Below are 21,270 nucleotides of genomic sequence, written 5' to 3' on the forward strand. Positions count from 1 at the left end.
TTATTGCCTATAGAATGAGGAAATCTAAAGCTTCTGCTTGACATATATAGGTCTTCATATTCTGACCTCTGCTTATCTCTCCAGTCTCTTCTTAGCCATCATCTTTTCCTGCCTTAATCTGTAATGTTCAAGCTATTTGCATCTCAGAATATATCAGGTTCTGTTAATGATATATACACATGCCATTCTGCCAGAAATAATTATTTGCTACTTCCCCACTTGTCCTTCAAATAAGATTATTTAAATTTTGGCTGAAAACTACCCCCTTAATGACAACTACCCTGACTCTTCTGGAAGTCCTCCTATTCTACTATTGCTCTTTGTACCCACATAGTTTTTAATTCGTTTGCATGTTTATTTTTTCAACACATTTTAGTCCCTGATGGAAAAGACCAATTTTCATCTGGTATCTCCAGCACTTATCATAGTGCCTGGAAATAACAGAAACTCAGATACTTCATGATTTACTTCAAGATCTGAGGAGGTTTCCCAGGAAACATTGTTGTAGTAAGTAAACAATTCCCGCCACCCCACCCCCACGCCTCTCTCTAGTTTTCCAGGTTTCTTCCAAAACCTAGCAGGCGGGTCACTACTATTAACTTTCCTTACCACTTCAGGTAGATTGACTATTTCCTGCTCTATGCTCCCACTGAATGTGGTGTGTAAGTCCCATCCTAGCACCAACCATGTTTAAGATTGCATCCCAAACATTTGCTACGTTTTATGCACGCAATAATGAATCAACGTTCACCTTGATAAAGGAGACTTTCTTAAACATTCTAGGACAACGTCACCATTATGCATAAACCGTAAAAATCCCTTTACAATCCAACCCAAGTGATTGTTTTCAAAACGCTGCGTTCCGCAGGCACCTTAATTGTCCTTAGACAGATGGCCAAAAGCTTGGCTGTGGGAATCACATATGGTAAGAGGAGACCATGACTAGAGGGCCAAGAAAAGGATGATTGGCTGACTAGGGCGCAGAAGTTACATGTTCCCTGGACGATGCTAGAAGTAGGAAACCGCTGAATGTTCAGCTTTTGAAATACGGTTTTTGCATCGTAAAGAAAAAAGGTTATCCTATCAGGAAGAACCTAGCACATCCAATTACCAATCAAGAGTCGGAAAGAAGCCAAAGCCTGGGGATACCCACGCACCAACGAGGACGTCATTCTCTCTTCTCCGCCAATGAGAGGCTGGATGGGGGCGGGGTAAGAGGCGGGACAATTGCTACAAAAAAACAAACAACAATCTTCAGTACAACTGCCCTAACCACAGTCCTTCCCTCGTAAACCGCTGGAGCAAACTCCTGGGCAAGGCGCTTGTTAAACACTTTCCACTCTCCTTCTCGCACGGGGGCAATTATAATAGAGTATCTTCCTTGCACCAGAACAAGCGCCTTCTTTCCACCAGCTGCCACAGACTCGCAGAAAGCACACGACAACTTTGCGCTTTCTACCTTCACAAGAACTGGTGGTAGTCCAACGCTACCTGAGGGGGGGCGGTCTCAGTGCGCAGGCGTGCACGCCTTGTGAAGGTGGGGCTGTAGTGGCCCACGGCAGCCTGGGAGTTGTATTTCCTTCAGCCGCAAAACTCAAACCATTCCTGAGGCCTGAGGAACTACATTTCCCAGGAGTCTCCGCGATCTCGGGGAGGGCGGGCTGGTTCGTTAATGAGCTCGAGGAAGCCGCGGCGCGGCCCACCAGGTTCCAAAACAAGGAAATGAAGGGGGGAGGCGGGACTGGGGGTTCCTGCGGGAGCTGCCGCCGCCGCTGCCGCGGAGGAGGAGGAGGCGGTGGAGGAGGTGGTTGCCGCGGCCGCCGAGGAGTCCCTTGCTGAAGGCGGATTGCGGGGCGGCGGGCGGCGCGCGCGCGCGCCCGAGAGGTGGCCCGAGAAGTGGAGCGGCGGTCGCGGGGGGAGGAGGAGGAGGGACTGAGCGGCGGCGGCCCCCGCGTTCCGGTGCCTCTATGGGGAAAGCAGACAATGGATTATGATTTCAAGGCGAAGCTGGCGGCGGAGCGGGAGCGGGTGGAGGATTTGTTTGAGTACGAAGGGTGCAAAGTGGGACGCGGCACCTACGGGCACGTCTACAAGGCGAGGCGAAAAGATGGGTAAGAGCAGGGGCGGGGGGAGTAGGCTTGCTCGGGTCCTAGCTCTGCCCGCGACCGCGCGGGATGGGTGGGTCGGAGCCGGGTCGGGCCGTGCCCGGTGGGCGAGGCGGAGGTGGTCGCGGGGCCGCGTCCCGGGGCAGACTCTGAGGGACGTGGGTTCTGCTCGCCCCCAGCGCGGCCCCGTCGCACCCCTTGAACTCCCGCGGCGCTGCCCGGTCGGGGGGCGTAGGTCCGGTCCTGCGGGGCGCCCTCCGCGTGCGTGGAGCTGGCGGCGGGACTCGAGTTGGGACCTCGGTGGGAGGTGGAGTTTGTGGGTGTCTGGTCTCCAGGGGAGACGCGGAGGGCTGGGAGAGCTCCGCCGAGGAGTTGCCGCTCCGGCCTTGGGCTGGTGACGGTCGTGCTGGAACTTCCAATCGGCTGAGCGCCTCCCGGGGGCGGCGGTTTGAAACCTAGCCGAGGAGTCCGTCGGCCGGCCGTGCGTCTGGGTCCTCGCCAGCCTCACGGGTCTGAGCTGTTGGGCACCTTCGCCCTTGGGGCCAGCCAACCCGATGGCTCCTCCGCGTAGTCCCTCAGTCCCAGTCGTATACCCGGCCACTTCTCCACGCCGCTTCGCCTGCCTCCGATTTCGATTTCTCACGTTCTCAGTTCCGCACCTTCCCTCGAATGTAGGACCTTCAGAGATATTAACCGCGTTTTGCTCGCAGAACTTCAGAGTTCGCTCTGATAGCTCATTTCCCCGCACCTTGGGTATTCTTAGGTCCTCCACTCCATCCTCTGCCAAATGACTGCTTGCTGAGGTTTATGGGGCACCTAGATTATCTAGAACAGAATTCGAGTAACACAGAGCTGGGCCTGAACCTTTGTTTTCCTGGGAGTTGACGGAGAATCGTAGGAACCCCTTAGGAAGCCCTTACTGATTGTTCTCATAGGAGAAGGAGAGCTGGACGTTGTATTGAGAATGCCTGTCCTTCGTACTGGAGGGCACACGGCTCGTACTCCAGGACAGGTGGAACCAATTCTCTGCCTGCGAAGGGTGGGTTAAAACCATTCGTCACCTCAGGGCCCATCCTGGCAGAAGTTTCCCTTCCCCAGAGTTAGGGAGCCCGGGAACATCTGCCTATCCCGCTTAAACTTTAAAGACGATCAAACTGTGTGGATGAGAGTTTTTAGGATCGTAGCGAAACATTTCTGAATGAACTGAATATCAGCCACAGTGACATTAGTAAGACCTGAAGTGCTGCTTATTGTTCTGCACACTCTCTGGGTTGATTGATGAACTCTAGGACCAAAGTAGGTAGGGGGGTTTGTGTATGTGTGCGCGCGCGGGTGCGCGCGCTTGCTGATTTTATACAGGGAAGGAGCAAACACAACTTTATAAACTTTTATCATAAAGTATGGTAAAAACTACAAGGTACTTTACAAGTGTAAAGGATTATTATTATTGCAAATGATTTTTTCTCGTTGTAAATGAACGGGCCCCATAGTACTCAGTTGTTTGTAAACTTTACTCGTAATTCCTTAGTTAATTGCCAGGTGTCCTTGGATGAGTGTCTTGGAATGTGAAGTACTATAATTAACTTGTGTTTTGTCTTTGGAATATCCACTCTACTTGTTATACTGGTGTTCCTGTGGGAATCTTATCAGATATATTTGGGGAAAGCACATCTAGCTTTCCTATTTTGGCAGTGGCATTACAAAACAAATCAGAGGTGGTGTTTTTCATACTCCTCATGCTAACTTTATAATATATTTGGAGTGGAATTTTTTTTTTTTTTTTTTTTGCGGTATGCGGGCCTCTCACTGTTGTGGCCTCTCCCGTTGCGGAGCACAGGCTCCGGACGCGCAGGCTCAGCGGCCATGGCTCACGGGCCCAGCTGCTCCGCGGCATGTGGGATCTTCCCGGACCGGGGCACGAACCCATGTCCCCTGCATCGGCAGGCGGACTCTCAACCACTGTGCCACCAGGGAAGCCCCTGGAGTGGAATTTTAAAAATGTATTTTAATTCTGTTTTTTAAAAAAGTTTTTTTTTTTTTTTTTAGCAAGCAGCTTTTAAGAAAAGTTAAATTCTGCTTCTGAATTGTGTTTGAATAGCACGGGCTACAACAAAGAACGGATAATTTAATTCCCGCTTATATTTGTTCTTTTTGAATATTTTCCCCTCTAATAAAATTCTTGATTTGAATACACTTCCTTCTTGAGTGAAATTTGTTTAATTAGAATTAGTAAAGCTTCTTTAGTAGAGTAAGATCAGTTTGTATATCTTCAAAATATATGCTTTTAAAAAAAACTTTAAGGATCTGAAAGCATTACTTTAAATCACTAAATTACATGTAAGAAAAATCAGTATAAAGGTTTTTTTCTTGGACCAAGAGTCTAGTTGAGATTTAAGGCTTTATAGTAAACACCCACGTCTCTTGTGGATTGGTAGCAGGATTAGTTTTATGTTCATTGATACCGGCGATTTGAAAGAACAGAAAGTTTTTAGTGATGGTTCTAAACTGATACAGATTCGCATAGTAAAGGATTTTACACTCTGATCATGGTAAATTACAGTATAGCTCTTTCCAGAATTTATTTTGGTTAACTCAGATGTATAATGCTATTTTAGGGAGCAAGAGAGAAATCATGTGAGTAACTTAAAGAGGAACTATTCTGGTGTATGTAATGTAGCATATAACCCCAAAATTGTTCAGGTCTCTAGAAGAAACACTGGAAGAAGTAATGTAACATAAAACATCATTAGAAAAGCCTCTGCTTATAGTTTAATACTAGAGTTTACAGAACCTTAGAATGTTGTTTCCCTTGAAATATGACTTTAACTTAGGCTGTATTAATTATGCTACATAAATTTATAATGGACTGGAAATGCAAGATTTACATCTGGATTTTTCACCTTTAATAAAAACGTTATTTGTTCCATCTTTTTGTTTTGAAGGAAGGGGGTCTTTTGACCCAACTATCCTTTTTTTTAAAAAAAAAAAAATCAGGCTTAGAAGTTATTCTTGAAGAGAAACCAGTTTAGAATATTTCTAGACTTTTTATGAGCAAGAATTTGTAATACAGTTTTCAACATTAGGAAAAAGTCACATAACAGTATGGTTACAAATCTCAAGACCATATTTATCAAGTTTGAAACGCTTCTTGTTTTGATTGATAAAGGAATATTGTTAAAAAGTTCTTTTGTGAATAAGAGGTTCAGGCAAACATGATTTCATAGACTAGTGTTATGTCTGAAAACTCTTGTACCCAACAATACTACCATTCAACTTTGCAGACATTCGTTTAGTCTTTTAAACCACTCCAATAAAAGAATGCTGCTTTTTGGAGTTATTTTGAAATATAGTAATTGAAAGTGAAATGGCTGACAGAGTTATCTTACTGAGTTTCAGTTTTGCCTTAGGGTTTCAGATGAGAAGTAGTTGGTAACTACATGTCTTAATGTCTGTCATGAATCCTTCACAATAAATGTAGTATGTTTTTAACGGGTTTTTCACATTTTGTTCGTAGTTAAAATAGATAATTGTATTTGCATTTTTTTGGAGACCTCCCAAAGATTAAAGATGTATCACCATGATCATAGTATTTTAGAGCTTTCAAGAGTTTCAGATCATCTAGTCTAATTTCTTCTTTTTACAAATTAGAAAACCAGAGCTTTTAGAGGTTGTCATGCCCATAGTCTTGGCAAAGACAAGCCTGTAATCCAGATCTCTTGACTCTTGAGCTCTTGTATTTCCTAATGTGTTTTCCCTCCTAGTACCTTGGGAGAAAAAACAAAAAAGACCACATTGCTTCCACTTTTGACAATCTTATTGTATAAACTTCTTCATGCAAAGGGTACTACATCTGTACCGAAAAATATGGAAAAGGGAAGGTATCACGTATCAGGGGCATTTTAAAAACGTAGGCGTTCAGGCCTGGAGATTCTACCACATGCAGTTGCTTCTCTTCATCTGGTTTCTCTTCATCTTCAGTCTCATTACTTTTGGCCATCATCTCTGATTTGCATAATAGCCGAATTGGTCTCTGCCATTAGTCTTCCCTCACTGTAGTCCAAGATCCAAGTTGCTGCCAGTGTTACAAAATAAAATCAATCATGTCATATCTCTTCTTGTAAAGCTGTATATTCTCTGTGGCTCATACGGTTACATCAGATCTTAATTCCCTAGTTTGGCGTGTAAAGCCATTTGCATTTGGATCTTAAAGTCTTTAGTCTTTACAGCCTTTACGCCTGCCACCACCTCCCTCCTTTTTTCCCAGTGTGTTCAAGCCATATGCTTCTGTAGCATTCAACTGCTCATTTTCTCCCTAGGATTTGCTAAGTCCTTTTCATGTCTCATTTTCTTTTTCTGCACTCAAACCAGAATGGTGTTGCTCTGCCATTCCTCTCTCTTCCTTCCCCCCTCCCACAAACCTGGGAAAGTCCTGCTCCCACTTCAATACCCAATTCAAATAGCTTTTCTTCTAGAAGTCTTCCCTTAGTTACCCAGTGTACTCATTATCTGTGCTTCTGCCCTTCTTGTTCTTATGTGTATAATATCACTGTGATACTAGTCTGCTCCATAAACTATTAACTACAAATGGATCATCATCATCCTGTTTCCAGCAACTTGTACGGGGTTGGGTATGTAAGCACACTCAAAAATTGTATTAAATTAAAAAGAAAATGCCCTAAATTGGAAAACATGTATATATTTGTTCTGGTAAACATACTTAACTGGTGTTTTCAGTAATTGTTTTGAAAGCCTGAAATACGGGGATGCTACATGAGATAAGCAGTTCAATGTAAATATTTATGTAACATTAACTAGGTCTAGTGTAATTTTTTCTGTAAGAAATAATGTGCTGCTTTTCAAGACAGTTGATACATTTCTTTTAATAGTTTGATAAGTAACATGAGTAATTTTTTGAATTATTAAGCACTTTTTTTTCTTCTTAGGCCAGTTCTTCTAAAATTGCTAGACTGTAGTAATCTGTCTTCTGTGCTTTTACTAGCGATGTTCTAGAGATGCTTAGAAAACGTCAGCATTCAAACATATTTTAGGAAATTTTCTGATATTATGGATTCATGTTAAAAAAACTAAATACTTTTATCACTTAGTAAATCAAGTGGACATCAGCTTGTTTAATTGGTTCTTTATGCACTGCAAGCCTTCAAAACTTTGTTTTTGGAGCCCAGGGGAATGTTCTTTTCAATGAAATCTGATTGTCTAGAGCACTGGCTGAGAAGCTTTTTCTGTAAAGAGGCAGAAATGAAATATTTCAGGTTTTGTGGGCCATCCCTACCATCTATGTCACAATTACTTGAATCTGTCATAGTAGTGCCAAAGTATCCACAGACAATGTATAAATGAATACAAATTAGAATGTGTTCCAGGAGGGAAAAAAAAAAAAGGTGGTGGGCTGTATTTGGCTCACAGGCTTTAGTTTGCCAGCCCTTAGTCTAGAGCAGTGATGTCCAGTAGGACTTTCTGCAATGATGAAAATGCATCTGTGCTGTCCAGTATGGCAGCCACTAGCCACGTGTGGCTCAAGAAATGCAGTTAGTGTGACCGAGAAACTGGCTAGTAGCTATGATATTGGACTTCTCAGGTTTAGAGTTTTTTGGAACAAGTGGCTTAGCAGCACAATTCGTAAATCCATGAAATGACCTTTTAATAAAAATGTATAACTGATGGTGTGGACAAATGAAATAGGAAAGTTTGTATTTTTTCTTTCAACTAATAGAAAATTTGAGGCTGAAATAGTTGGATAAAGCAAACTAATACTTGAACTGAAAAGTTGTCAATTTGTGAATGGAATCAATCAAGGATATTTGATTACTTTTCAAAAAAAAGTATTTCATTTTACAAAAAGAGCATATGTGTTTAGTAAGTAGTAAATGTGTATGCATAAAAAAGCTTATATAATCTGGTTGCCACCCTCCATGTTTTGCCAAATCTGTAATTTGTGATACATTCAGTGTGTTTGTTCCGAGTATTCTGATGCTTCAATAGATTCTTCAATGGCAAAAAAAAAAAAAAAAAAAAGATTATACAATGTACTGTAAGCCTTCCCTTTCCCAGTCACCCTTTTCCCTTTCTAGAGGCAACCATTCTTGGTTTTCCTTTTTAGAGAGATTTTCTTGGAGGTATGTGTGTTCAATGATAAATGGTAGTGTGCTGTACTGTTCCTGCTGTATATTTTTTAACCTTGTATATAACCTTGAAGATCATTACATATCTTATGTACAGAGATGTCTAGTTCCTTATAATAGTTTCATTATATTACATTGTATTGACTTACATACATTTAACTATCCCTCTTGATGGACATTTAGGCTGTCTCCAGTCTTTTGCAAGCACACTGTGGTGAATATCCTTAGTAGGTACAGTATTTTGTGCATATTAGTATTGTTGTAAGTTAAGTTTCTAAAAGCTGCTTACTTTTGGAAGTAATGCCTTGAAGTGATCTGCAAATATGGTGATGTACCTGATCTAAATCTCTAAAGACTGGAGACAGGAGGGCTGAGAATAAGGAAGAGAAATGTTAAGGCTTTAAAAATAATAATTATTAATACATACAAAATGAGTTCTAAATTATTAGATTACATAGGAAATGCAAGTTACTGTTTTAGCAGCATGGGAAAGACATGTCAGTTTTAGATAGGAAAAAAGTAGATCAATGGAAAGGGTTTTTTTTTTCTTCAGTACAATGGATGTCAATATTGATGAATTAAGAATTTTTACTTTTGTGTACTATATTTTTGAACTGGATATACTGGATAAAAAGTTAATATGTGATGTTAAATTGTGTGTTTTGCAAAATTCTGAAGTAGTGTAGTGTGGGTTAGACATCAATATAGAAGGCTTGAAGGCAATATATTGCAATTTGGAATTTTCTTGGTGGTAAATGATTAGACTAAGAGTACTCGACTAATGTGTTTTTAAAGATCAACTTGTTTGTTATCTTGTGATATTGTGACTATATAATTTAGTGCAGCTTTGGATTCCAAAATAAAAAGACACTTTGAACATTTTGAATTACCAGCATGACTATTTCTTTGAAAACAGGTAGTTTTTAAGGTCTAGAACCATAAAGAGGTAGCTAACAGAGCTATTTAAAGATTTTTGTCCATTTATAAATAGCTGATAGTCCAACACTTCCTGTAATAGCCATTTTGAGCATGCATTGTGCAGGATAAAAGAGAATCTCGAGAGAGAGGACAGGATGTAATTCAAGATACAAGTGTGCAGCAGTAGTTTTTTATTGAGGGTGTGAGTTCTTATACAGAAGTGGGTGATGGATCAAAGAGAAATAACTTGTAAAGTCCTCAAATAATTTATGTCCTTATAAAATATCTTTAATTTCTAATAGAGTCAGCCTTTCTAAAGGAAAAATATACCCTCCTTACAGAGGCTTTGAACTTGTATATTTTCTGTTTAAAAATATTATTTCAATGAGACTTTGTGGTTGATCTCAGTTACTAAGATGAATGTGATCAGCATATGGATTTAATTACCAGGTAGGCCAGCTAACTTTGTTTTGTTCTGTGATCACAAACTAAAGCCCTGTCATGGCAAACTTTAGCAGATATCTATAGATATTTACATTTGGACAGAAAGGTAAGTCTATGGCTGCTGGAAAAATAAGGTAAAACTTTCACCTCATAGGTGGGTTAGTTGCATCTTTCTGTAGAAAAGTTATTTTAGTTATGATTGTTAAATAAGCTCACTGGTGAGAGACCTAAGCAGTTTGAGGCACAAACTATTGTTGCTTTTTACAAAAGTTAGTTTCCTTTTCCCCTTTCCCTTTTACAATTATATTTGCATTTAAAAAAAATTAATTAAGTAACATTTTTGGCTGCATTGGGTCTTTGTTGTTGCGTGCAGGCTTTCTCTAGTTGCAGCGAGCGGGGGCTACTCTTCCTTGCGGTGCGTGGGCTTCACACTGCGGTGACTTCTCTTGTTGCAGAGCATGAGCTCTAGGTGTGCAGGCTTCAGTAGTTGTGACATGCGGGCTTAGTAGTTGTAGCTCGCGGGTTTTAGAGTGAAGGCTCAGTAGTTGTGGCACATGGGCTTATTTGCTCCACAGCATGTGGGATCTTCCCGGACCAGGGATCGAACGTGTGTCCCCTGTATTGGCAGGTGGATTCTTAACCAGTGCACCACCAGGGAAGTCCCTAATTATATTTGCATTTTAAGAGTGACTTAAACCTGAGTGAATCCTATTGTTTTGGATTTTGGTGCAAATTACAAAACTGTTTGTGACCTTCCTTTCTTCTCGAAATTTATATGTAATTTGAGCTTGTATAATTTAGAAAACCAAAGTTCTGTTAACTAAGTTCTCAGCAATCTTTTCATCTTTATAGTATATTTGTATCAAAGTGGAAATATTTTTATTTTTATGCTATTAATATTTATCAAATTGGACTTCCCTGGTGGTGCAGTGGTTAAGAATCCGCCTGCCAAGGCAGGGGACATGGGTTTGATCCCTGGTCCGGGAAGAGCCCACATGCTGCAGAGCAACTAAGTCCGCGCGCTACAACTAATGAGCCTGCACTCTAGAACCCGCGAGCCATAACTCCCGAGCCGTCGTGCCACAACTGCTGAAGCCTGTGCTCCCAGAGCCCGTGCTCCGCCACAAGAGAAGCCACTGCAATGAAGAGTAGCCCCTGCTCGCCACAACTAGAGAAAGCCTGCGTGCAGCAATGAAGACCCAATGCAGCCAAAAATAAATAAATTTTAAAAAAATTATCAAATAATAGTTGCACATGATTAAAAAACTCCAACAGTACTTCCTTCTCACTGCCTACTCCCAAGCCCCCTTCACTTCTCAGAGATAACCAGTGTTAACTGTTTCGTTTTAAGTTTTGCTGCTGCTTACCATTATAACTTTAAGTAGCACACGTATAATTCTGGCTTGATTTATCAACTTTAGGCAGTTTCTGTTGACTTTCCATTAGAAAAGCTGAGCAATTTTGAGAGATTTCACTATCCCCCGTTTTCCTTTTTCCCATCTCAACCTTCAAATTTATTACCTTTGTTATTTAAATTTTTTTTGTGGTGAATACTTTTATGACTTTAAACTATAAACTTAAATTTCTTTTTCTTGGTTTGTCAATTCAGATATTATCTGTGGTCTTCCTCGTGTGAATGTTAAGGAAAGTAACAAATTTTTTTCCTGTTCTTTTTCTCTATCTCCTGATTTTTAAACTATAATTTTTATAGCTTTCTAGTTTATCCATTGCTTTTTGTCTATGGGTTGATTTAAAAAAGTGAACACTGGAAGCCATTCAGCAGCTTTAAAATATTATGATTATGAAATTATTTATTGCTGAACGAATTAGTATATTGAGACCCATAGAGAAGGAAATGTAGACTTGTGTACCAAATAAGTGCTGCTTGAAACAGTCCTCCAGGTATTAATGCCCAATGGATCTTCTTTATTTTCCCCTTTTTTCAAGTCTTCTGGGTCATACTCAGCCAGCAGTTTTTCTTTATATCCCATGGTTGGTTTTTCTTGGATTCTTTTTTGTTGTTGTTGGTTAGTTGAGGATATCTTTTTAAGTAGCTTTTTCATATAGGATGTGTACATTTTCTGGGTTCTTGCATGTCTGATAGTGTTTTTTGTCCTCATACTTGATTGATAGTTGGGCTGAATTTAGAATTCTATACTAAGAATATTTTTTTCTCAGAACCCCAAACTATTGCTTCATGGCTTCTGGCATTTCTTGTTGCTCATGGGAAGTTTCTTTCTGGAAACTTGTTTTTTTCCTCTGTGGAACTCTCAGGAGTTTTCACTTGATCCGTGCATTCTAAAGTTTCACCAAAGTCTGTCTTGAAAGTGTAAGTCTTTTTTTTTTTTCCCCTTCATTTATCTAGCTTTGTTTCTTGTGTCTTTTACACATTATTTATTTTTTGAATAGATGATCTACGAACATAACTTCAACTTCAAAAATTAAAAGGTGGTATTCAATAGCTTTAGTAGCATTCCTCCTACCTTCATGCCTTCACTTCCCTTTTCCAATCCTGCCAGTTTCTTATGGATCTTTTAAGTGGGCCCTTTCTTTTGTCTTTGGTTTAAGGCAATTTTTATCTCCTGTTATTTAGTTCTTCTGTTGCCTCTTTTGTTCTCTTCTTCAGGTATGCTTATTAAGAAATGTTGACCTTTTTATGCACTATATTCCCTGTCTCAAATTCATTCTCAAAATTTTCAACTCCTTCCCATCTACATTCTGGACGATTTCTTTTATTTAATCTTCTAGATTACCAATTTGGTCTTCAGTTGGGGTTGCTATTCTTTTATTCAGCACGAACTGGATTCAGGAGTCTGCCCGAATTCAACAAGGCATTGTTTTAATAAAATAAATAAATTCCCTATTTATATTTAGGTTGTTTCTGATGTTTCACCATTATAAGCAGTTCTTCAGTGATTTTTGGTTCTTTTTGCTATTTTTAGCTTTTCCTTCTTATTTTTCTTATAATCTGAGTGCTAGACCAAGACAATGGGAACATTTTCTGTTTTCACTCATAGAGAAATTATATTTGACTTATCAATGTGTAGGGAATTATAATCAATATAATAACTTACTGAATTCTACTTTGTGTCTGATGCTGTGCTAGCTGCAAATTTGAGGCCCCTGTGTTTATAAGATAGTTGGAAGGATTGAAACAAAATCTCTGGTTTACACTTTCCTAAATTTGTAAAAGCTGGTTATAATTCTTTAAAAATTTTCTTACTCAGACAGGTATCAAGAAGGGCACAACAGAGGTCAGTCAGGATAGGCAGATACACTAGTATAAGGGATCGCTGAAAGGGGAAATGGACCATTAGAAATGTCAGTTAGCAAAGACTAACACTTTTTTTTTCCTTGGCTGTGCCTTGCGGCTTGTGGGATCTTAGTTCCCTGACCAGGGATTGAACCCAGGCCCTCAGCAGTGAAAGTGCGGAGTCCTAACCACTGGACCACCAGGGGATTCCCTCTTTGTTCCTTTTCTGACATTCTAGTCTTAGCTAAGGAGATCATTTACTTGCTGGTAGTGGCTGCAAACATGTATTTAAAACTTTTGAGAGAATACAGTGTTCCGGGGAGACTACTATAGTTATTTATATAAGCAGGATAATTCCCAATGTCTGGAGTGTACTTCAGACCCATGGTCCCCAAGACCCCAAACCAATCAGAATCAAATAAGTCAAAGAAAGACTCTATTAAATAAGTAACTTTCTTAAGACAACTGGCTTGTTTAGTGATCTTATGTAGCTGGGTCTCAGTTTTCCCAGAAGTGTCAATCCAAGTCCAGTAAGTGGTGTTTGGCCATGTCATAGATACCTCCTTCCTCAGTTAAAAGATAATCAAGGGTTATCCTGTTATCAAGAACAACCTGGCCAGAGAGTCTAGAGATTTTTGTTGGGCAGCTGTTGCTTTAGCAATAGTTTCTGCAGTATCTTTAACAGTTAAGGAGAGGTTCTTGATCATAGGCTCATTTTCACTTTCTCCCTAGCCAAGGGAGGAGGAATCTGCCAAAGGAAGTGAATTTGAATCATGAATGCCTCCTGATAATTTAAAATTTAAGGTTTCTGTAGACCACACAGGCAGTTTTATTCTGGTTACCTTCCCTTGTGTCCCCCCCTTTGTAAAGAGCCTAAATACAGGTTTCCCTGTATTTAGGCTCTTTATAAAGCGAGGGGGGAGTGGTTAACCAGAGACAGGGAGATAGACCCCCAGATTTAGGGAGTATGACATGATAGAGGGGGACTGAGTTTGTTCCAAGAAAGTGAGGCATTGGACATCAGGGAGAATTTTGTGACAGGCAGAACTATAGGATCACCAGAATCATGGCAAATTCAACAGTCATTTGGAAGTTGGATTGCAGTGGCCTGGGGTATGTAGACAATGGCATTTTATTTCCTGGCCAGAGCATGGTAAGAAGTGTACAAAAGAATCATAAATACCTTCATGGTTTAAGAATTAGGGAAAGGATGGTCAGAGAAGGAAGGAGGAATGGAAAGAACCTTTCCTGATATGACATTTTAGGAGGAAGCAGTCTACATAGATGTTGGCTACTTCGTTCCCTAGTCATTTTGATTTCGAAGCCTCCAGCATTTGCACAGGACAGTGTGTCAGCTGGAACCTTCTTCAGTTGTAAAATATGTACCCAAGGTTTGATACCTTATAATTTACAGTGGTGTCAGTGGTAAAGAGTTCTTGGTAGCGTCCTTTCCGTGAGTCTCACTTTTGCAAAAGCATCAGAGTAAAACAATAACTGTTTGTAAATGACAAAAGACTTAAAAATGTCCATTGCTAAAGATCTGATGAGAGTTCATTATTGACAAGGAAATTTGGTTATTTCTGTGACACAAAACATTTTAAGATTATAACTAGAATTATAATCTTACAACTAATAATATTCTACCAGGGCATATCAGGTTTCTAGGAATTTCATACAATTTCTAGAACACTTATCTTGATACAGAGTTTAGCATTACTTCTTACTTGACAATGCTTCCCATGTAATTTAACATATCAAATAAGCCTAACTAGTTTAATATCTCTCTTTTTATGAGGAGAGAGAACATATTTTTTTGAGATGATCCAGGGGCCCTCTGGAAAATCCCAAAGTTAGTGGGAGGTCAAAAAGACTTCATTTAGGATTCAATATTGGGAAGTTTGTCAAAATATCAAAAGGTTTTGAATACTTGACTAAAAAAGATCACAGATCATTATGAAACAATAATTAATTATCCATTTAACCAAAGTGACAATTAAGAATTTCAAAGGCAAATACAGAAGACTACATAGTTCTGAGCAAAACTTTAATATTGAGAAAAGTAGGTTTTTTTCAAGTAATCAAAGACCTGGTGATAAAGATAACATGAAGCACAGGAAATTATTTTGATAAAACACAAAATTGTTACTTTCTAGGCAGATTACTTAAAAACGGAAACCTTTCACAATAGCTTATCAAGAGCAGACCATTAGTCCAATGAAGCTTTCTCTTTTTAGCAGATGAAAGAAAACTAAGTTTTAGTTTTATATAAGTACAGTATAGGTATTAAAGCTTATTTTTTAAACTGTTATAATAATAATTCAGTTTTTAGCCAGTTTGACCACACAAGATTCCTGTTCTCTCTCCCTCTTTGTCTGTCTCCCTCTCTCTCTCCTCAACTTTTTGTGTCCATATTTTGTCCCTTTTTCTTTTCTTTCCCATTCTGAAATAACCATCTATACTTTAGGACAACATTACCTTCTTTTAACCAAAATACATCTCCTTTTCTCATACATTTTCTTTTTGAAAACACACATCCTACTTTCCTTGCATACAGAGATGTTTCCCTTATTATTTCTAGTCATTTAAATTACTTATATTAGAATTTTTAATCCTTAAAAACCTGATTTCCAGTGAAAATTAAGAAGTAAACAATTGTGAACTGTTACTGGCAAATTTATGAATACATTTCATAATTTCTTAAGCATATTCCTCCTCATATTAAATTTTACAGTGTGACACAAAACATTTTTAATAAAAGACCCAAATATTTTTAGTTCCTCTGTGAAAGGAAGCCCAAATTTGGTAAACCTATGTTCAGTAACTAATGTTTTAGTATTTTATCTTATTTGGAAATGGTCTAGCTATTCAATGAATATCCATCATTTAACTTATCTCAGTATATCTTTAAGGTTTCAAGTAACCAAGAGATTTTTATTTATTTATTTATTTTTATTAACTTTTATTGAAGTATAGTTGCTTTACAATGCGTTAGTTACTGAAAAGATTTTGGAAACTATTTTTAAGTACATATACCATAAAGCACAATTATTGTTGAAGTTTATTTATAAACTTACATCTATTTATGTCACTTGTTCTTAACAATTAAGTTTAGATTACTCATGAGAATTTCATGAGACATTAACAGCTAACTATCATCTTAAGTTACCTTTCTTGCTGACAAATTCTGTAACTGATAACATGAGCTTGACTTTTGGTATACCTTTGGAGAGTAAGTTTTATATTTAATGTTGATAACTCAAAGGACTTGCCTGTTTTAATTAAACCAACAAACTTACAGTGGCTTTTATTTACTAAAGATTTATTCTAGATCACATGAACTTGAAAAAAGTGGGTTTTTAAATTTCTGAATGCATACTTGATTTACATAGCACTTGTTTGTTTTTAAGCCAATTAAATAGAGCTTTCTACAAATTAATTCTGGCAATATCATCTGAAGGTAGGAAAGTATCACCCATCTATAACATACACGCGTGGACATTCATAAACATTCAGACTGCAAACAGATCTTGTAGCTTCCGTTCCAACGTTTTAGCTATGAGATAGGTATGATAATGCAAAAATCAGTAGATTATAAAAGAACAGTTGGGTCCAAATTGTGTTTCTGGCAGATGGAATAAGTTAAGGTTACCTGCTCAGATGCTTAAACTTTTCACTAATATTTGTGGAGAAGACACTTATGATTTTTCATTCGCCTAGTTTCCAGATAACATTTCACCCCCTTTTTTTCTTTCCTTCTGATAAGAACTACCTCCCTGAAGTTCGCATTTCAAAGACAGGGCCTTCAGTTTCTAGAGAAAACCAGGCAGAACATTTATATGTTGAAGGCACAGAGAAAGAATTAAAGTTCCTCCTAGAAGGACTTTAGTTTCCTAAGGCCAGAATGTTAATAATACCTATAAACCTTTTGAGATGAATAGGGGAGGTTTGGGGATTGGTTAAAAAGGATAGGTAGGTTTTGAATTTCTTCTAGAGCTGCATTTATAAGACGAGGACAGTTATTTTTAATTCCTTGAAGAAATGAGTTGCAACCAAAATGACTTCAAAGGGCTGACCCTCCCATCTGACTGCATTATTTTCAATTTGCTTCTTTATGTCAGGGAGAAGATCTTCAACTAAGATAGAAATCAAAAGATTCCTGTGTTCTAGATGTAGACCTATTTGTCTTTGGAGTAGTTTTCCCCACTCTGGGGACATAGTTTCCTTTCATTTCAGCTTAGGGGAGAAGGCCTAAAAGAAAGTTCCTATCAGGCTTTGAATATCGCTTACAATTTGGCCAACTTCTGACCACAGAGCTACTTTAAAAAAATCGTTTCAAATATCTTATCAGGTTTCAGTTGGGACTAACAGTAAATATTCCTGGCAGTGTTGGACAACCCCTTGGACTCAAGAGGCATCTCCAAAGAGGGTGCAAAATATACTACCTTTTCAAGAGCCTGAGTCACTCTCAAAGATACCCAGAAGAAAGAAAGAAAGACTTAGACAATTCTCAGGACAAAAAAGAGACACACAAGAAGGCAATAGGTGTCTCTAGGAGAGAACGGATTAATAACCAGTGGGTGTGGATTTGGAAAGGAAGGGACAACATGAAATTTTACCTTTCTCTCTCTGGCACTACAAGCATATATTCAGGAGAGCTGACTCTGGGTAAGATTCTCATCCTTTGCCAGGTTCTGACGATTTTCCCAGGATCCCATCTGCAGACTTCAGAGTGGGGGTTAAAGTAGAGAGTGTACCTTTGGTATCTACCAGAATTTGGCAAGATTTTCTATTAATCTTAATTTTAGTTTCCCATTGGATGTTTAAGGGAATAACCAGAAAATCCCCCAGAATCTTGTCCACCCTGAGAGAGGCCCACATGGGGGCCCACCTTTGAGGGTAAATATGGGGGTGTCTGTAAGGCCACGAATTGGGAGACTTTTGTTTATGGTCTTGTAGTCTCTTCAGAGTGGAAAGATGATTCAGACAGAGGATTAGTAGAATGAGTGCTCAAGTGAAGTAGGATAGAGGGGAGTAGTAGGAGTCACGTAAGTCTTGTAGTCTTGTTTTAGGTACCTCTTGTGTCTTTAATTTTTCATTAGCATTTTACTATAAGTCTTTCAATGAAGCTATTTTACTTATTTATTTTAAAATATTTATTCATTTATGTATTTGTTTATTTGGCTGCGTTGGGTCTTATTTGTGGCCTGCAGGATCTTTAGTTGCGGCATGCGGGATCTTTTAGTTGTGGCCTGCAAGCTCCTTAGTTGCAGCATGTGGGATCTAGTTCCCTGACCAGGGATTGAACCCGGGGCTTCCTGCATTGGGAGCATGGAGTCTTAGCCACTGGACCACCAGGGAAGTCCCCTCAATGAAGCTATTTTAGAATCTTGAAGCCTTTTGGAAGCTTCTGCATGTTAATTAAAATAGGTATCCCATTCTGTTTGTTTGCTTTGGAGTCCTTGCTTTCAACTGCACTTTTTAAATGATTGATCTTGTTTAGTTGGAATGTTCCCCTTAATGACCATTATAATTCTAGGTTGTCTTAGTAAGATTTTGCCATTTTTGTAGATACCAACAGCTTCCAGGACCATAGTTCTTAGAATTAAAATAAGCAGTTGTATCAGAAGGTGATGTGCTCAATCCTTTGAAACTCGAGGATCCTATTTCTTTACTATACTTTGTGTCTCTCGGAACAAATTAATACCTAAGAGGGATGTGCTGCTTGGTTGGGGATTTTGTGATTTTTTTTTTTTTGCGGTACGCGGGCCTCTCACTGTTGTGGCCTCTCCCGTTGTGGAGCACAGGCTCCGGATGCGCAGGCTCAGCGGCCATGGCTCACGGGCCCAGCCGCTCCGCGGCATATGGGATCCTCCTGGACTGGGGCATGAACCCATATCCCCTGCATCAGCAGGCAGACTCTCAACCACCGCGCCACCAGGGAGGCCCTGTGATGTTTTACAGTGTATCTTGTTGCACAGAAATTTTCTTGAGGTTGGTGGGTGACCTGGTGTTAACCTAACCTGTTCCATGACCAACTTATTCTAGCATGGGTGTCAGAGCAGTGAGTACTCTAACAACTTTTAAGTACCTGACCTGTACCCATCAGTGTTGTCACTTTGGCTTCTGAGATTCCCATTCACAGTAGATCTATTATTCCTTTACCGTGTGTGCATAGTAACAGAAACCAGCAGTAACCAAGGAAATGGAACTGTGGACACCAGCAGTAACCAAAGAGATGGTATCATGGACTTGCCAAGAGAAGGCCTTAGATGTTTCTAAGTGCAACTGTCGGTAGTTCCTAAAGTAGCATTTTGGACTGAACCAGTAGATCCCAACAAATGGGCGCTGTGGACTAACCAAAGGCTAGGGACTCGGGTTCCAGGTGGAACTGTCTGGCAGCTCAAGCTGACCCTCTAAGCTTTGGACTGGGAAGCCAGTGAGATTGGGAGCTCAACACAAAGAGAAAAAAGCTCAGAACCAAGAGGAGCTTACCAATGGCTCTTGGAAAGACACAGAACTCAAAGGGTTCGCAGTACCAATGCCTGAGTTTCTCATCCACGAAGTCATCAGAAGTCTCCTTTGGATCCCATCACTGCCACCAAACTTGTTTAAAAACAAAATTCAATTGAGTATATTTTAAAAATCTTATTGGATTTATTCAATGATTCATGAATTGGGCAGCATTCAATCTTAACAGAAAGGAGCTCTAAGGAGCTGTACAAAATGAAAGACTTATAAGCAGAAGGCAGCAGGAACAAGGACTTTATACTAGGCAAATAAGCAGATTGGTTATGGCAAGGTGGCTTTCCTTTAGGGGATGGCAGGGCTCTCTCAGGCAGATTACCTAACTAGTGCTGATCAGGTGATTGCTGATTGACTCGTTTTAAATTCCATTTCTGGGTTGGAGGGGGCAAAATTGTAATTCAGTTTCGGTTTGTTAGTGTGGGGCTTAGCATAAGTGACTCTATTTTGGGCCTTTTGTCTTATTTTTTACAAAACTTAGTTATTACCAAAGTGCTTAATGATAAATACAGTTAATGAAGTATCACTGTCTCTCACACCATGTAAAGACTTTACATAATTAACCAGTACAAATTTTGTAGACCTTTAAATCCATATAAATATAAAGGTTTAAAACTTAGATGGGTAAAGATGGGCTTTTAAATAAAGCCATATTGCATTATGGGGTGTCCTTATCTGTTTAGTACAAATGAAAGGAAAACACAACAGAGAAATTTGGTGCTTGTAAGAGAACAGGAGTTAGACATATTAAATTTTACACGTGACCCTTGCTCCACACCAACTGACTAAGCTTTTTGGTCCAGTTTATTGAGGTTGTAAATTCAGTGCCTTTATCAGAAAGACATTTTCCAGTCACAAAGGCCTTTAAATAAACAAAGTACTTTTGGGTTCAAATGATTTAAATAAAGTTTATTCCTTCTTAAAGAACCACTTGAATTTTCCTTTCTCAGAGAGGGATTTTTACTTCTGATTCTCAATTAAAGATAAAGATATAAAGATACAATTGTGGTATAAGGAAACCTTGGAACTGGAAACTCATTTCAAATCTGGGCTAATACTCTCTAGCTGTGGTATTTTGGTAAAATATATCTGAATCTCAGTTTCTCCACCTGTAAAATTTATATGATGATAAATTACCATCTCATGTGGTTGCTATGAGGAATATAAAAGTCCCCACCAAAGTATTGGTTTATTTTTTCTCCAAAAATATAAGGGGGTTTCCTCAGTAAATTTCCCTGAGGCTTAAATTAGCAAATAAAAAGGGTAGGTACTGAGTAAAAATTATAGTCACCTTGTAGTTTTGAAAATAAAGATTAACCTTATTAGGTTCAGCAGGAAGATATAATTTTTTCCCCATCTACAATTAATTGTTATAAGAAACTTTATTATATTAGGAAAGAAAAATGGATTCCATGATGGGCTATTTTACTTTAAGCCTTCAAAGTAAAGAAAATAAATGAAAGACGAGTGTCTTATTTATTTTAATTAAAATTTTCTTCTTATAAATAGAACATATTTAAGAAAAATTAAAGATAAGTACACACACACAAATTGTTGACTGTGAGATGGATGTGTTAACTACCCTATTGTGATAATCAGCAGTATATTCACATAAATCATTACATTGTACACCTTAAATTTATATAATTCTCAAAGCTGGAAAAAAAATAAAGATAAGCAAAGGGATTCAAATAATTCATAGATGAACACTATGAATGGTGTAGTATATATATATATATATATATATATTTTTTTTTTTGCGGTACGCGGCCTCTCACTGTTGTGGCCTCTCCCATTGCGGAGCGCAGGCTCCGGACGCGCAGGCCCAGCGGCCATGGCCCACGGGCCCAGCCGCTCCGCGGCATGTGGGATCTTCCCAGACCGGGGC

The 21,270-nt window shown here is 39.2% G+C and overlaps 1 protein-coding gene across 2 annotated transcripts in view; it reads left to right on the top strand.

Moving 5' to 3' along the window:
• Window positions 1-1,808: 1,808 nt before the first annotated feature.
• CDK19 (cyclin dependent kinase 19) overlaps window positions 1,809-21,270 on the top strand; it is a 181,723-nt gene continuing 162,261 nt past the window's right edge. The window contains exon 1 of one of the 2 annotated variants that reach the window (XM_060115056.1): window positions 1,809-2,111. In XM_060115056.1, coding sequence (XP_059971039.1) covers window positions 1,984-2,111 — 128 coding nt within the window. In that variant the 5' untranslated portion in view covers window positions 1,809-1,983. The remainder of the gene's footprint in view (window positions 2,112-21,270) is intronic. The other variant, XM_060115057.1, reaches the window with a different exon arrangement.

This window comes from Mesoplodon densirostris, chromosome 12, assembly GCF_025265405.1.
Source record: "Mesoplodon densirostris isolate mMesDen1 chromosome 12, mMesDen1 primary haplotype, whole genome shotgun sequence".
In the NCBI taxonomy this organism is placed as follows: Eukaryota; Metazoa; Chordata; class Mammalia; order Artiodactyla; family Ziphiidae; genus Mesoplodon; species Mesoplodon densirostris.